The sequence below is a fragment of the Erythrolamprus reginae genome, chromosome 1 (assembly GCF_031021105.1).
Source record: "Erythrolamprus reginae isolate rEryReg1 chromosome 1, rEryReg1.hap1, whole genome shotgun sequence".
NCBI classification, from domain to species: Eukaryota; Metazoa; Chordata; class Lepidosauria; order Squamata; family Dipsadidae; genus Erythrolamprus; species Erythrolamprus reginae.
The window spans coordinates 315,371,734-315,388,921 of NC_091950.1; the positions used below are offsets into that span (position 1 = coordinate 315,371,734).

The 17,188-nt window shown below is 41.5% G+C and overlaps 1 protein-coding gene across 5 annotated transcripts in view; it reads right to left on the reverse strand.

The window, feature by feature from the left end:
* NHSL1 (NHS like 1) overlaps positions 1-17,188 on the reverse strand; it is a 179,978-nt gene that overhangs the window by 126,323 nt on the left and 36,467 nt on the right. For 2 of the 5 annotated variants that reach the window (XM_070733607.1, XM_070733605.1), the window contains exon 1: positions 2,070-2,900. The exons of 2 other annotated variants lie outside the window; for them this stretch is intronic. In XM_070733607.1, coding sequence (XP_070589708.1) covers positions 2,070-2,271 — 202 coding nt within the window. In that variant the 5' untranslated portion in view covers positions 2,272-2,900. Of the gene's footprint in view, positions 1-2,063; positions 2,901-17,188 lie in introns of those variants that run through there. One more of the 5 variants, XM_070733604.1, reaches the window with a different exon arrangement.

Here is a 17,188-nt window from a genome sequence, read left to right on the forward strand (position 1 = left end):
AATTCAGGCTGATTTACAGTAACTTAGTCTAGTCTAGTCTCTTTTTCTGTTCTCTGCCTCCTCCCATTATCTTTCAGTCTCATCTGTTTTAAACAGAGCTTCAAAGCAAAGGAAAATGCACCATGGAAAGAACTAATTGAATATAGGATAAATTGAATAGCCATTTACTTTTACTGGAAGATCTTTGAGTTTCTAGCAGGGTGCCACAGCAGGAAACAAAACAAATTCGGCATCCAAACAAGAACTCACAAAGTAAGTTTTTTCTAGTCAAGTGCCATAAAACAATAGATACATACCCATCCTCATTTTCCCACGCTATGAAGTTTGAAGCTATGATGGGTTGTTTTACACAAGTGCTCTTTCAACATTTGTTATTGATTTTCTCAACGTTCAAAAATAGATTACGCCTTTTTCAGTAACATATAAACTAAATAATTGCAGTTTCCAATATAGTCCATCATTTGCTATGATTTTTGTACTTATGTATAAATTCTAATAGTACAATAGCCAACTCACTGATTATAGGTCTGTGATGGCGAACCTATGGCATATGTGCCACAAGTGGCACGTGGAACCATATCAGTGGGCATGCGAGCGCAGGTCACCAGCTGATTTTCGGGCCCACTGGGAGTCACTAAACAGGCTGTTTCCAGCTTCAGGGGGGTGGGATGGGGAAGGCCTGGGGGTTTTTTTTTGCTGTTCCCAAATTCCAGAGCCTTTTTAGGAGCCTGAGGGGGTGAAAACGGCCTTCTTCACCACCCGAGGCCCTCTGGAGGCCAGAAATGGCCCGTTTTTTCCTTCTCCAGGCTCCTACAAAGGCTCTGAAGCCTGTGAAGAGTAAATAAACTGAACTTCCGGTCCAACTGAAAGTTGGCAAATGGGCCATTTTCTGTCTCCAGGGGGATGAGGAAGGCCATTTTTACCTCCCCAGATTCCTAGAAAGGCTCTGAAGCCTGGGAAGAGCCATCACGTGTCCGGAATGGGGGGACGCATGGAATTATGGCTGTGGGCATGTGCGTGCATGACCCCCCCCCCCCCAGATCCTCCTTTTGGCACACAAATCAAAAAAGGTTCACCATCACCATTATAGGGGGTCCCTACAACACTGGCCAAAAAGATAATCATTACTTTAAAATGCTGTAAAACAAAATCCTGATCATGTTTTTATAAGAGATGAAAAATGAGTCATGCAATTACTCAGGAGTAGAAAATACTTATGATTTGTTGGGAGGGGGGAATGAAACAGCCATTGGCAAGAAAGGAAGATTGGGAAGTAGAGTAAAGGTAAAAACCTTTTCAGGTCAAACTAAACTCCTGAGGACTTCAAGGATGTGTCTGTACAATTTTAAAAAAGGTGAATGAATCACCATTCCTCCTGTCTAGAAACAATTCTAGCTAAAGCTAATAATCCCTCCTTGCCCAAATGCCACATAAGCACTGCACCCATATAGGAAGGGAATGAATCTCACATGAAGCTAAGCCAAAACTTGGCTTATAAAGAGATTTGTATAGCACATTGCTGACATAACACACCTATCAGAATACTAAATATATAAATACATGTTCCTTAAGGTCACACCTCCCAGAAACTGTTAAACCTCATCTACAGGTGAAGCAAGAAAAAAAATCTTTACTGTTTGCTTTACATACACCTGTTACACATATGTGTGTTATATGCACTGATTATGTCTCCAAAAATAACTGAAGAATATATTTTTGCAATTAACGTTCCCCTTTCTTCTATCTTTAGGCCCATTACGTTTCAGTTCCCCTCCCCTCATGCAATGTCAGAGAAATCCTTTGTCATAACAAACTGCCCCATTAAAAAGCACAGCAACGAAAATCCTGTTTTCATAGGCTAGCCTCTTAGCAAGAATGATTTTGTAAGGATACAATAAAACAGCAGGTTGCCTTATCAAGAAACGCCCGAGAATCCAGAAGGTCAAACAGAGACAGCTTGTAGAGAAAATGAAAAGGGAATATGGGAACAATGAAACACAATCTTACAAAGCATAATTAAAAGGATGTAGATCTGGATGAAAGTAGTATATAAAAAAACCAACCATCACCATTTCTGTGCTGCGGTCTGTAGATCCAGTTCTCATCCTCTTCCTCTTGGTCCCCACATATGGAGGTGAGTTCCCCATCACTGCGAAATAACCTTTTTGTTTGCTTGGACAGCGTAGAGAAGTTTATCCAGCTTACAGCACGTGAAAGGGATCCTGGATTAGATTTAAACCGCAGGGATTTTGAGGAGCTCTCCTGTTTCATTTTGTCTTTCCAAAAAATAATGATAATAATAATTCCCAAATGCAACGATTAAGAACGCTCTTAAATCTTCGTTCTTTTTCTTTTACCATCCGCGTGGGCGTGGACGCGTTTTAAAATAAGTAACACACTTGTTCATTTTAAAACTCAATCGAACACCAACAACAACAACAAAACCAAAAAACCCAAGTGGTTAATTCTGCTTTTGCCCCCAGCACTTTCCGAGCTGGCAAGCGCGACACAATAGAGGCAAAGCAAAACAGACTGCCACGCTGAAAACACCCTCCAGGAAATCAGATTAGTGGGGGGGAGTGTCGAAGTACAATCCCGAAAAATTCAGAGGTTTTTCTGGCTTCCCCCAGCTTTCATCCAAAGTCCATCTCTTCCTCTCCAGTTGCGCTTGCAATCCAGGCTCCCCTCCTATTACGCAGAGGAACCAAGAGCTCCTTGGATCAGAAAGAAACGCGTGCTGTTAGCAAGTTGCCAGGCGAGGAGGGTTAGACATTACAGCAGCTCTCTTTTTTTCCTCTTTTCCTCTGCAGAAAAGGCATTCTGGTGCCCCAACCCAGCTTTCTGCCTATAACGAAAAGGCTCAGGAAAGGCTCTCCACTCCAGAAACGATTTTGGTTAACAATAAGCTTGGCTATAGCTATCAATTAGGATTAGGGCGAAATATGATAGGCTCCTGAAGGCGCAGCTATAGAGACACAAAACTCCTCCTTCCACGGCAGAGAGCTAACAACAGTGCAAACTTCTGAACAGGAAGCAGAAGTAAAAGAACACAAAGGCATCCCAGTTGATTTGCACAAGGAGAGTTTTGATTTTTTTTTTTTTAAAAGGCTCATTAACACAATGATAATTCTTTTTTTCCTGACACCAGACATGTAAAAGGTTGCTTATTTTAATACTGCTTTTATTGATGGGGTGAAACAGGAATAGTAAGTACGTTTTTAATATAGGACTCCTATTGTTTTTCTGCTCCAGTTATTAACCATCAACAGAAATTATCTGGCATGAAGTTCATGATCTCTCTTTAGTTATATACTTCACTAAGCTATAGCTTAATCCATTTCAGGATTCATCATTAGATTAACATTTTTTAAAAATTTATTATTTATTTATTGGATTTTGCTAATAAAGCCATTTTTAAAAAATAACACATCAATAGTCCATTGTTGGATATTTCTTATATGGAGGGGGGGGGGGACAACAGAGAGAAACCAGGTAGTGTGCAAAAGCAAAAACAAAAAAAACAGCAAAGTCCAATGCATTTTTAGTTTCTCTGCTTCTAAGGACCTTGATAACAATAATTGCATGTTAAGATAATAAAACTAGTCCAAAAAGGCTGTTCTTGAAGGTACATTAAAAATCAAAGGCACATTTCTAGGTCTACATTTTCTGGGAGCACCTGAACCTACCTGTAGAAATATTTGGAAACTCACTTGCACAGTACTGTATTATTATTTCCTGCCAACTTTTCCAATGTGATAAAGTTAGGAAAGTATTAAAAAAAAACCAGAATGTCCCACTGATTATTGAATAAATGATGTACCCCAAACCATATTATTGCTTTAGCATTTTCTTAAAGAAAAACTAGCTGAGCAGGACTTTCAAAGCTTTCTCCCAGTGACCTGACTCATAATGAAAAGATAAGGTGCAACCCTCTGTCTGGGAATCAAAGATTACCTATGAATCAGCTGACTTTCAGATCCTTGAACAATGGATTAGCCAACTGTCTTTAGTAAATAATTGAATAGGTTGTATTTGAATTAGCTTTGGAGAACAGCACATGCATCTCAGAATCTTCCATTTTCTCTTTCACGTGCCAATGTAAAAGAAAATATGCTGTGCGACAAATATATGTTTAATTAGTATAACTCCAGCTATACAATTCATACAACTACACTGACCATAGTACGTAATACATCTGGAAGTGTGAATGTAATTCTATTAAAGTGCAGATTAAATGAATGTGAAGGAAATGGGAAAATGAAAGTAACTTTCTAGTTAAATTTCTGAACACTGGACAGAATCTAGATTTTCAGTTAAATACAGGTAGTCCTCGGGTTACAAATATAATAGAACCTGTCCATTCTATTTGTAACCTGAGGATTCATGGGAGTGAATCTCATACCTTGAATGAGATCACTGCCTCCATTCACCCACAAACTCACTAATCTAATGTGAGATTTGTTAAGTGAACATGAATTATTTCAGGGTGGGGAAGGCCATGGAGGGTGTGTGTACCAATGGAAGAGGCCACCTGCCTAAGACTCCCAAGACTTCTCCAACCTACTGAAATGTCTCATGCTGACCCAAATTGCTTCACCCCTAACTTACCTCATGAAGATCAAGCAGTCTCCTCTCCTGCCTCAAGTGCCCTTCTGCAGTTCTGTTTGGGCCTCTACAGGCCTCCTCTGGCCCACTGCAGGCCAAAATGGAGCTTCTGGGGGCTGGATCTGAGCCTCCGGGGGCCTTTCTGGCCCTGGGACGCTCTGTTTGGTTCTCTGCAGGACTCACCCGGCCCATTTTAAGATGAAATGGAGCTTCTGGGAGCCAGACCAGAGCCTCTGGGGGCCTTTTCTGGACCTCTGAGGCTCTTTTTAGCTCTCTGGGGGCCTCCCCCAGCCCGTTTTAGGCTGAAATGGAGCTTCTGGGAGCCAGAGCCAGGGGATGTCTGCAGAGAGCTCAACGGAGCCGGAGGGCCAGATATACCCCCTCAGAGGTTCCATTTTGGCTGTCTGGTGCTGGGCAAGGCTTCCAGATGGCTAAACAGGGCTTCTGAGGGTCAGATACGCCCCTCAGAAGCTCCATTTTGGCTGTCAGCATAAGTATTGCAGACCCTCTATGGTTGTTTGTAAAGGTGAACAACTGCCGTGGTGCAGCAAGTTTCGGGCCTTGTTCAGAAACACTGGAGGGGTGTTCATCATGTAACTTCGAACGTTCACTAAGAGAACGTTCATAACCCGGGATTATCAATAGGTTGAATTAATATTATGGTTGTTTCCAGGGGTGGGCACCAGCAGGAATGGGGGGGGAGCCATTCCTGTAATGGAAATGGAGCTGCACACGCAGCTTCATCATCACCACCAGCCATGCACGGGCCATGCACATGCGCAGCTGCCTAAATTCTGGTAAAAATCACCATTTTTTTGTGTCCACACATATGCAGAAGCAAAAAATAGGCGAGGGGCTGGGTGTGCTGTGAGCGCCGGCAGGGTTGGGTGGGCCATGAGCACCAGGCCTAGGGATGCAGCGAGTGCCAGGGTTGCGAGCACCGGGGTTGGGCAGGCTGCCAGTCCTGGGTGTGCCACTGGGGCTGTGAGCATCAGGGCTTGGAGGGCAGGAAACGCGGGGCCATATGCGTCAGGACTGGGAAGCCAGTGAGTGCTTGGGCCGCGAACGTCAGGGCTGGGTGGGCAGCAAGCACTGAGGCTGTGAATATCAGGGCTGGGCAGACAGTGAACACTGGGGCCGCAAATGTCAGGGCTCGGGGGGCACCGAGCACGGGGCTGCAAGCGCTGGGGCTGGACGTATATGATTTTTGTCCATTTTTGGCTCTTTCTCGTTATTGCATGAGATTTGGCTTCTGCACATGCACAGAAGCTAAATCTTGTGGTGGGAGCATGCACGCAGGTGCTTTAATACTCCAATGTCATTGCCACTGAGGTGCAATACCAACCACTTGGATCCAGCCCTGCCGCGGCCTCATCGATGCAATAATGGGAGAAGCCCGTCCCAACGAAGCCCTCTCTGGCCCAGCCATTCAACCATGGCCAGCTAAGAGCGGCCAGTCTTTCAATTCTGGGAGTTCCATAATAATAATAACAATGATAATAATAATAATAATAATAATAATAATAATAGATGGCTCTTCCCCTGGGCTCCGCCAGACAACATTGCTTAGTTGATGGGACCTGGAGAAGGCCCACTCTGTGGGACCTAATCGGCTGCTGGGATTCGTGCGGCAGAAGACGGTCCCGGAGGTATTCTGGTCCAATGCCATGTACGGCTTTATAGGTCATAACCAACACTTTGAATTGTGACTGGAAACTGATTGGCAGCCAGTGCAAGCTGCGGAGTGTTGATGAAACATAGGCATACCAAGGGAGGCCCATGATAGCTCTCGCGGCTGTATTCTGCACAATCTGAAGTTTCTGAACACTCTTCAAAGGTAGCCCCATGTAGAGAGTGTTGCAGTAGTTGAACCTCGAGGTTATGAGGGCATGAGCGACTGTGAGGAGAGACTCCCGGTCCAAATAGGGCCACAACTGGTGCACCAGGCGAACCTGGGCAAATGCCCTCCTCGCCACAGCCGAAAGATGGTGCTCTAATGTTAGCTGTGGATCGAAGAGTCCGCCCAAGTTTCAGACCCTCTCTGAGGGGTCAATAATTCCCCCCCCCCAGGGTATTGGACGGACAGATGGAATTGTCCTTGGGAGGCAAAACCCACAGCCACTCCGTCTTGTCAGGGTTGAGTTTGATCCTGTTGACACCCATCCAGACCAGTGTTCCCTCTAATTTTTTTTGGGGGGGGGGCAGAAAAGTATAGTGTCTGAGCGGCAGTCCCTTCGGGACTGGGCGGCACAGAAATATTAAATAAATAAACAAACAAACAAATAAATAAAAAACCCACCCTGTTTTGCCTCAGAGAATTTCAAAATAAAATACTGTACTGTGTGTCTATAACAGTGAGCTCGTAATAGGGCAACTCTATCAATATCAAAATGCCACTTAAATAGTTGAGCTAGTTTCAAACTAGATTTTGATTTTCTTTCTCTCTTCCTTACTCCCATTCTTTTTCTTTCTCTTTTCCTTCCTCTCTTTTTTCTATCTGTTTCTCTCTCTTCCTCTCTTCCTCTCTCTCACTCTTTCCCTCGGGGCTTCTGGGCAGGTTTGGAAAACTCTGAGTTGATGATGATTTTTAAGTGAGCGATTGCTCACTGCTCAGCTTAGAGGGAACTATGATCCAGACCCCAACATCCTCCAGGCACCGGCACATCACTTCCACTGCTTCATTGACTGGACATGGGGTGGAGATGTACAGTTGGATATCATCAGCGTACTTATGATACTTCACCCCATGCCCTTGGATGATCTCACCCAGCGGGTTCAAGTAGATATTGAATAGCAGGGTGAAGAGACCGACCCCTGAGGCACCCCACAGGGAAGAGACCTATAGGTCGACATCTGACCCCCCCACTAACACCGACTGTGACTGACCGGAGAGGTAGAGGAGAACCACTGCAGAACAGTGCCTCCCACTCCCAACCCCTCCAGCCGGCACAGAAGGATACCATGGTCGATGGTATCGAAAGCCGCTGAGAGGTCAAAAAGCACCAGGACAGAGGACAAGCCCCTGTCCCGGTCCTGGCAGAGATCATCCATCAGCGCAACTCAGAATTCTGAGTTCTTAGAGTTCTGAGAAAAAGAAACATTTTTTTCCTTTCCTTTTTTCCTTTAAAGCCACTTTTTTCCCAGGGAAAAAGAAATCTTAACTAGGAATTGGGAAATAATTGGGAACAAGAACAAAACAGGAAAGCATATTTTCTTTTTAGCATCTAAATAAAAAGAAAGAAAAAGTGGAAGCAAATTTACTAGCTTCCAATATCTAAAGTTTCTTGTTCTGAGTTGACTGAAAGTCTTTTTTCCTCACTTTTTTTACCTGATTTACAGTATGTAGTAAAATAGTCTGTTCAAAATATAAGAAGAAAAAGGAAACTGAGAGACAATAGTAAAATAATATCTCTTTTTTCTCACAGAAAGAGAATAATGAAAATTCTCTTCTGTTCAGATGTCAATCATTATTCTCAGGTGCGACTTTGTCAGAAACAAGAGAACGTTATATTTTGCCTGATAAAATCAAGCTAACATTTTAGCAGGGGGGGAATCTAAAAAAACTAAAATACTGCAAAAAGGATTTTCCTTTTTATATTATACTTTGAAGGCTTGTTTAGTCAAAACCTTAAACCTTGTAAAACGTGACAGTGAACAGCAAACCCACTTGGCATACTCATCAAGATGAAAAGGGCATGTTATCTAAAGATTAGCAAAATACTTTGCTCCCAGCTTTGAAGATTCAAAGACAGTAGAGGTCATCTCATCTCTAATTTCTGCTCGAGTCTAATTCTGATAGGGAACTGAATGCTTTCCACCATTATTTCCTTGAAAAAGATGTAAGCAAGGTGAAGAGGTTTCTGTAGATTGTGACCTCATCTCAAAGCAGTATCTGGAGGCCCACAATTCTTTTTTTGTTTCTGAGAAATGCAAGGGAAAGGGAAGGTTTCTTTAGTTGAATGATTTCTGACTTCTTGTCATATAAGATCACTAAGACTTTACTATCACACTGTGGGCATGGCTTATGCAGGACACACTGCATTTTCTTTCAACATCTTTCAGTGCAAATTGGGTCCTCTGTTGTGGAGCTCCATTTTCGCTACCCCACTGCGTTGCCCCTGTGTCCAGGCAGTAGCCCACTCCTGTGCCCGTGATATCTGAGAATTCACCATGATGACCACAGACACCAAGTCATGAAGCCCTGTTGATCCTTGTTAGATCTAGATAAAATTAGTGAATTGCATAAAGAAAAAGGCACGAAGCAGTGTTTTAAGCCATAACTTGGTAGAATAGTTATAGCCCTCTCTGCCTCTCTTTGAGGGTTTTTTTTTCTTGGTTAGGGGAAAAATTCCTTTGTTTGTGGGTGGAAGTAATTGCCTTCAGTCAACTGCCTAAGGAACTGAAGCTGGAACTCAAATTTTGAGTTTGACAGAATAAAGAGAGCCACAAATGACAGAAGGACATATATATTTTACTACTCTATGCCCTTGGAACTGTCCTCATCAAAATTAAGCAAGTTTAATTGTTGACCTCAAACATCAGCTATGAACAGCCATATGTAATTTGTTTTGGGTTTTGTGTAGGATACTTTTGTCTCTGCTAACCAGAAAACATACTCATAAGTAAATTAAAACAAACCATGCAAACATTTTCTAGTTAGTTGTGTCTGGAGGAACCCTGCAGAAAAATCAGTAGGCTGGAAAGAAATTGCTGTTAGCCGTTTCCCATTAAATCACTCAGCCATTAAATTAATAAGCAATTCCTATGGCTTACTGTGTCATTCAAATGTTGCAATAGTCTGTAAATATTGAATTTTTAACCAACATTACCAACATTCAAACCCTTTTATGTAAAATAATATAGAGATAATGAGAAATTTAAGAGTTCATATCAAAATGCATAGCCTACCAAAACCTTGTTCTTCAATATGTCCACTTCTACAGTTAAACTGCCCTATCCAACTATTTTATAATTTCTATTTATTCTCTGTAAAGTCAGATATTTTTTCCATGAAGTTTTTGAGAGTATGAACAATTATTTCCTCTGTTATTTGTTACAAATTCCTATTACTGGATTATAGCTACAAAGGAGAATAAGAAGGAAAAAAGAAAGACTTCCCTTCTTTTTTCCACTGTTTCATTCCACAAAGAATGCAAGCCAGAGTGCTAGTGTGTTAAAACCATCTTAACTAGATGCTTGTATTAAAAGCATAATTATTAATATTTTAAAACTATGCTAGTACGGTATCAGAAGTGACATTCATTCTTCTAATGTAGAGAGCCCTATAGTACAATCATAAAATATAGCCACAAGATGGCAGTGTGAAATAATTAATACTCCAAGTGTCTAGCAAACTAAAGCAACTTTTAAAATGTGACCAGTAAATAAAACCATAAGCATTATAACAGTGGAGAATATAGAAACGATGTTCCAAAACTATATTGTACATATTAATGTTCTAAAACTATATTGTACACTGATCTGGAAGGAATGCTTTAGTTAAAACTGTGTTTTTTGTCAAAACACTAGTCATTATTCTTTCTTTTGTTTTCCTTAGATTGTATCCTTAATCTAGATAATGCTGCCATTTTCTGATGTCTTCTTCTGGAAAGACCATATATTAATCAATTTTCTTCCAGATCATTGTTGGTACAGATTGTTAAAGAGTTTTTAACAATCTGTACCAATACTCCTCTGGAGACAAGCCGTTACACTCATTCATTGTTCTAACTGTCAGAAAATTTATCCTTAGTTCTAATTTACTACACTCCTTGATTAGTTTCCACCCATTGCTTCTTGTTTTACCCTCAGGTGCTTTGGAGAATAGTTTGAAACCTCTTCTTTGGGGCAATCCCTGAGATATTGGAATACTGCTATCATGTCTCCCCTAGTCCTTCTTTTTACCTAATTCCTGCAACCGTTCTTGTTTTAGCCTCCAGTCCCTTAAGCATCTTTGTTGCTCTTCTCTGCACTCTTTTTAGAGTCTCAACATCTTTTTCATATTGTGACAACCAAAACTGGATGCAGTAGCTTAGTCCAGTGTTTCTCAATCTTAGCGACTTGAAGGTATTTGGACTTCAACTCCCAGAATTCCCCAGCCAGCGAATGCTGGCTGGGGAATTCTGGGACTTGAAGTCCAGATATCTTCAAGTGGCCAAGGTTGGGAAACACTGGCTTAGTCTACTCCTAAAAGTGTAACCTACAAAGTTTCAACTTTTCAACTCCTTACAAAAAGTATTACTTAAGACCTATAAAAAAAGATTCTTGATGCGTCCTTGGCATCTGCTTATAAGGCGGTCCACCAATCTGCCTTGGAGAACTAGCATTATCCTCTCTCTTTTGTACTTCTTTGTATATCTGCAATGAAATACTGATTGGAGGTACTGAAGTACTTAAATTACAACACTTCTTTGTTTTCCTTTGGCAATGTATTCAAAATCAATAATGTAATCTATTTAGCAGCTGATCTCAGATTTCTTTTCATTGTTAAAATTAGAATGCAGAAAATATACAATAATGATTAAGAAAGAATTTGGTTTCAGGGACAAAGTTTACTAAGTTAGTTTGTTTCTTATGTTCACACAAAAAGTTGAGTTCTGTTTTCATTTGCAGAATAATGATAGCAAGAAGCTCAATCAATAAAAAATGTATACCAAGGTGTGGCGCCAGAGACAGATATAAATAAATGATCACTAATTCTAATAAGGTACAAGTCCAAAGGTGGGGAAACAAAATTAATACTTTAAGTTATTTTTGTCACTTATTACCTATAATTATTTTTTCACAGTCACATAACTTAATACAGTAACTAAATTTTCATATAAAAGTAATACTGACCCTTACACATTAAAATCCTTCAAGGTTTTGCTTATAAATGTGAATGCGGAAAGTATGTATTAATCCAAAGCTGTTATTGGAATACAGTTAGCTAGAATACAGAGGCCTTACTAATAAAGCCATTATTTGAGGAAGAGTAAAGACAACAATATAATCCCCTCATACTGTATTTTAAACTAAGTCATGGATATTTTTATTCTTTTCTCCGTAATTAGCCATGGATTTATACAATTGTTACTTTCTAATTAGTCTGAAATCAAAACATTACAGAGATTGAATCCAGAGGATTTGGGGTATCCGATTAAGAAATAAGTACTTCTGAGAAAACGAAAAAATGTTTTTTACAATTGAGCAAAACACATCTAGCGCAGGCCCAAGCCCACCTGCCCTGGCCCTCTCAAAGCTTCCCCAATGCCCATCCAAAGAAGTCTCATGATCTACTTCCACTCCCTTGGATCCCTACAGGCTTTCCACAGGATCCTCCTCCAGGGTTTAGGCCTGATTCCCAGCCCACCAGGCCAGTGATGGGTTCTAAATCCCATTGCTACTGGTTTGTGTGTGTGTGTGCGACATGGCGGAGTCTCTAGTTGCTGCCGCATACTACAGTTCATAGAACCGTACTGTACCAGTAGCAACCCACCGCACTACTGCACCAGACCAAACATCCACCTTCTTTCTTACCTTATGAAGAGTATGCAGTGGTAAAATGGTGGCTACTTCTGAGTTGCTACTGCGTGGCCCAGGGACATGTTGCCTTCCTCCCTTTCCAGGGGTGGGTTCAGGCTTACCCTGCTGTCAGTTCACTTCCTGATGCGCTGCGTGGGCGCTTCACACAGGCACATGCATATGTGCAGTGCTAAGGACCCAGCTTTTGTGCATGCACAGAAGCAAAAAACAGCTTTTGCACTTGCACAGAAGCAAAAACAAAATGGCAGCACCTATGGCGCTAACGAGAGAGCTGGTTCAGGGGCATGGCAGGCCTGGGTCACTGCCAGTTCCAGTGACCCAGGCTGCCAAGTTACTACCGGTTCCATAGAACCAACCCAAAATGGGAGGAACCCACCTCTGCTCCTTTCCCAATATAGGTCCAGTGAGCTTCAAAAGATAAGTGTGATGGGTGATGGACACATGGGGAGCAGGTCCAAGTGCTGGGGTTCCTGGCAGGGTAGGATAGTGGGAGAGAAGAGGGGAGGTCTCTGCAACATCTATGACAGTGATGATGAACCTATGTCACAGGTGTCATAACATAAGTGGCACATGGAGCCATATCTGCTGGCATGCAAACCATTGCCTTAACTCAACTCCAACGTGCATGAGTGTGTTAGTCAGCTGATATTTGGCTTCCAGAGGACCTCCACGGGGGGGGGGGGGCGTTCTTACCCTCCCCTGGCTCCAGGGAAGCCTTTGGAGGCTGGGGAGGGGAGGTGAAACACAAGTCTATTGGGCCCATCAGAAGTTGGGAAACAGGCCTTTTCCAGCCTCCAGAGGGCCTCCGGGGGTTGGAGGAAGCTGTTTTCGCCCTCCCCCGGCATTGAATTATGGGTATGGGCATGTGCACACTCTTGTGGCACCCAAGGAAAAAAAGGTTCACCATCACTGATCTATGAGGTTGGTCAGAAGGAAGAATAAACAGAGGTGCTGTAGCTGTCATATCTTTGAAACAGAATCATATGAAATTTGGTGGTATTTGTCATATCTTGAGGACTACTATACATCTGTCATATCTTGAGGACTACTATACACCTACATAAAAACATACATATACATAGAAAAATACATGTGTACAGAGAGAGAAAGATGGTGGGTGGCAGGGAGAGAGAAAACATATACTCTTTAAATATTTGTAAAGAGTATAATGAAACCAGTCATTCCAACAGTATTCAAAAACAATTTATTATGCAGGTTCTCACTCTATATAAAATATTGCAATAAAAAGTCAGTGAGAAAGGTTTTAAATAATAACTACTGTCTAGTTATAGACAAGTGTATTTATTCTGTTATGTTTATCTGAGAATAAATGAGGAAAAGCTGCTAAATCTAGGCCAATATAAATTATATATTCAGGTCTAGTTTCCCATTTTGCAATCATGAATTGAAAAGCTTCCTTTTTGTATGCTAACGTATTTTGAAAGCATTTTATAGTTTTAATAAAAAAGAAATTCAACAGGTAACATATACAGGAGGCATTAGTATTTCTAGTTTCATATCCATCACAATATTTAAATGTGTAATAATCTGATTTATGTTTCTCTCCACAATTTTCTTCAAAAATAGAGAGCTGACCTTGTTTTTTAGAAACCCTGCAGTTAGCTCTACTATGCTGAAGAACATTCTTTCTCTTCTTTTGTTATACTGACTGCTTTTATTTTGTATCCAAATACCTGGCAAGAAATGAATGCAAATAAACAAACAGAATTAGAGTTTTCCTCACTATAGAGCACAAGAAGCCAAGACAAATACTGAAAAAAAGAATCATAAGGCAACCAATTAAATGTTGTGCTTTGCTGGGAGGGTTTCTTGAAATTTAGGAAGAAACCATTTCCTTTCTAGTTTCTAGAAACCATTTCTGTTATAATTATTTTAACATATTGGTAATGTTGTAGGAATCTCCAGCCTCTCTAAGCTGTATTTACTCATAACTGCAATGCCATGATTCCTCACAAACACACATTCTCTGCAATTCATGCTTATTATTTTCTATGAATTCAACTAACATAAAATTACAGGCGAGTAGCAACAATATCACTCTTATTCAGTAAACTTCCAAGAAACAAACTATTACCTACTTTAAGATGTTCTGGATTAGCAGGCACCATGAAACTGAACGAAACAAACAAGCACCTTTGTAGGAAGCTTTTGGAAAAGCCCTTCAACAATAGCAGGAATGGATAACCATCTTTAGGAAAAAACAATCTCCTTTCTGGAGATTCAATGTAGTTCTCTTTGCCGACGATGTGAAACTTTTCAACACCACCGATAACACAGCTACATCTGGCAACTCCAAATCTCAACCAACAAATGCTCTGTCCTACACATTGGCAAAAAAAAATCAGAACACCAAATACAAGCTGAACAAACAAGACCTTACAGACAACCCTCACTCCATAAAAGACCTTGGAATACAGTGTTCCCTTGATTTTCGTGGGGGATGCGTTCTGAGACCGCCCGCAAAAGTCGAATTTCCGCGAAGGAGAGATGCGGAAGTAAATACACCATTTTTGGCTATGGACAGTATCACAAGCCTTCCCTTAACACTTTAAACCCCTAAATTACCATTTCCCATTCTCTTAACAACAATTTACTCACCATTGTTACTGGTATTCACCATTGAATAAAGACACTTAGTAATCCTGATACTTATAAACATAATTATTTATTAACAATAATTATTATTTTTTGTTATTTATTTGCAAAAATTATTAGTTTGGCGATGATGTATGATGTCACCGGGCGGGAAAAACCGTGGTATAGGAAAAAAACCCCGTGAAGTAGTTTTTAATTAATATTTTTTGAAAAAACGTGGTATAGGTTATTCGCGAAGTTCGAACCCGCGAAAATCGAGGGAACACTGTATTCATATCAAATGACCTAAGTGCCAAAGCTCACTGCAACAACATTGTCAAAAAGGCTTCAAGAGTTGTTAACTTAATTCTACATAGCTTCTGCTCTGGTAATCTCACACTACTAACCAGAGCATAGAAAACTTTCGCCAGACCAATCCTTGAACACAGCTCATAGGTCTGGAACCCACACCACATTTCGGACATAAACACTTTATAAAATGTCCAGAGATACTTTACTAGAAGAGCCCTCCACTTCTCCACTTGCAACAGAATACCCTAAGCAACTAGACGTTACAATCCTAGGTTTAGAAAGCTTAAAACTATGTCGCCTTAAACATGAACTAAGCATAGCCCATAAAATCATCTGCTACAACGTCCTTCCTGTCAATAACTACTTCAGCTTCAACCACAACAATACACAAGCGCACAACAAACTTATACAAACTTAAAAGTAAACCCCTCCAAACTTATCTGCAGGAAATATGACTTTAGTAACTGTGTAGTTATTTCATGGAGCTCACTCCCTGACTCTGACCCCCAAAACTTTACCCTTAGACTATCCACTATAGACCTCACCCGATTCCTAAGAGGTCAGTAAGCAGCGTGCATAAGTGCACCAGCATGCCTTCCATCCCCTGTCCTCATGTTTCTTTCTTACTAGTATCATGTATATAAAACATTGTTATAACTTTGTATACTACCAATACGTACTTGACAAAATAAATAAATAAATAGTTATGCATGATTGTTTTTTGGCTGTAATCTGAAGTTCTTTTAAATTCTTTAGCACCATTTTCCATGTGCACTTTAATTATAAGTGACAGTAAAGTATCAGGATTACAATATTAGTTCATGATTAGAAAGACATTCAAATCTCTACTCGCCAAACAACTTCTTTGGTTAATTTTGGGCAATTGTTTTTCTCCTATCCTACGTCACAAGGCTTCTGTGATGATACGACAGGAAGGAAAACACAAATCTTTGAAATTATAATGCTTTCCTCAGTTACTTACTTTTTCAAGCTCATATAGCAAGTATTATTCAATACATATGATTTAAGATTTAAAATTTATTAGATTTGTAAGCTGCCCCTCTCCGAAGAGTATTACTGGTACTTATAGCATTCCCACACTCTTCTCTTTCTCCTTGTCCTTCTCTGGTGCCTTCAAGCCAATCTTGACTCCTGGTGCTTGTTCAGACTACAGTAAGACCTCACCTATCGCGGGTGTTACGTTCCAGACCCGGCCCCGATAGGTGAAATCCGCGATGGGGAATTTATCCTCCTTTCCACCAGCTCCGGATGCCTGGAGGCGAGCAACGGCTAACCTTTCCCCCCCACTACTACTTACTCTGCACCTGAGGAAAAGAAGGGGAGGGGGGCAAAAGAATCGCGGCCCCCGAGCATTCCCGACCCACTACTGTTCTTTGCAGCAGTTCAGCCAAACATTGTGTTTTTTGCCTTGCCCCGGCTGGAAAGTCCCTGGTGAGCTGCCCCGGCTGGTTCTTTTTCTCTCTCTCTCTCTTTTCTTTTTTTCCCCCCCTCCACCCGCCCAGCACTTCCTCTTCCGCCCTCGAGCCCAGTCTGGAAATCCCCGCCGCATCGCGTTCCTTTCTTTGCTCGCGCTCGCTCGTTCACGCGCTGCCGGGAGCTCTTTCTACAACCCCAAGCACACCGCTGCTGCCGCCAACCACTAAGCGCGCCTCCAAAGACTACCTTCTCGGCACTGGCGAGGCGGGTTGAACGAGGGGACGGGCCTCCGCCGGAGCTCAGTCCCCGCCCCGCTCATCATTCTGGAGTCCCGCTGGAATTATTCTAGCACTTGTTTGTGTGGTGAAATGATTCAAATGAAGCTTCTCTCTGAGCATAAGCTGAGCGCTTGTCCTGCCTTTCCAAACTTCTAAGCGCCGTATCTGTGCCAACTCTGACTTCAAAACCCGTGATAAAGTGAAGCCGCGGTAGGTGAAGCACGATATAGCGGGGGGATTACTGTACACTCTGCAGTTTTCTTGACGAGGTTTTCAGAAGTGATTTGCCCTTGCCCACTTTCTAAAACTGAGAGAAAAAAGCTCACTCAGGGTCATACCAATGACTTTGTGTCTCAGATGGGATTAGAATTCTTGATCTACCGGCTCTCTATATTTTCTGCACTATCAATGTTTCATTTGAATGATGGTATTCTTGA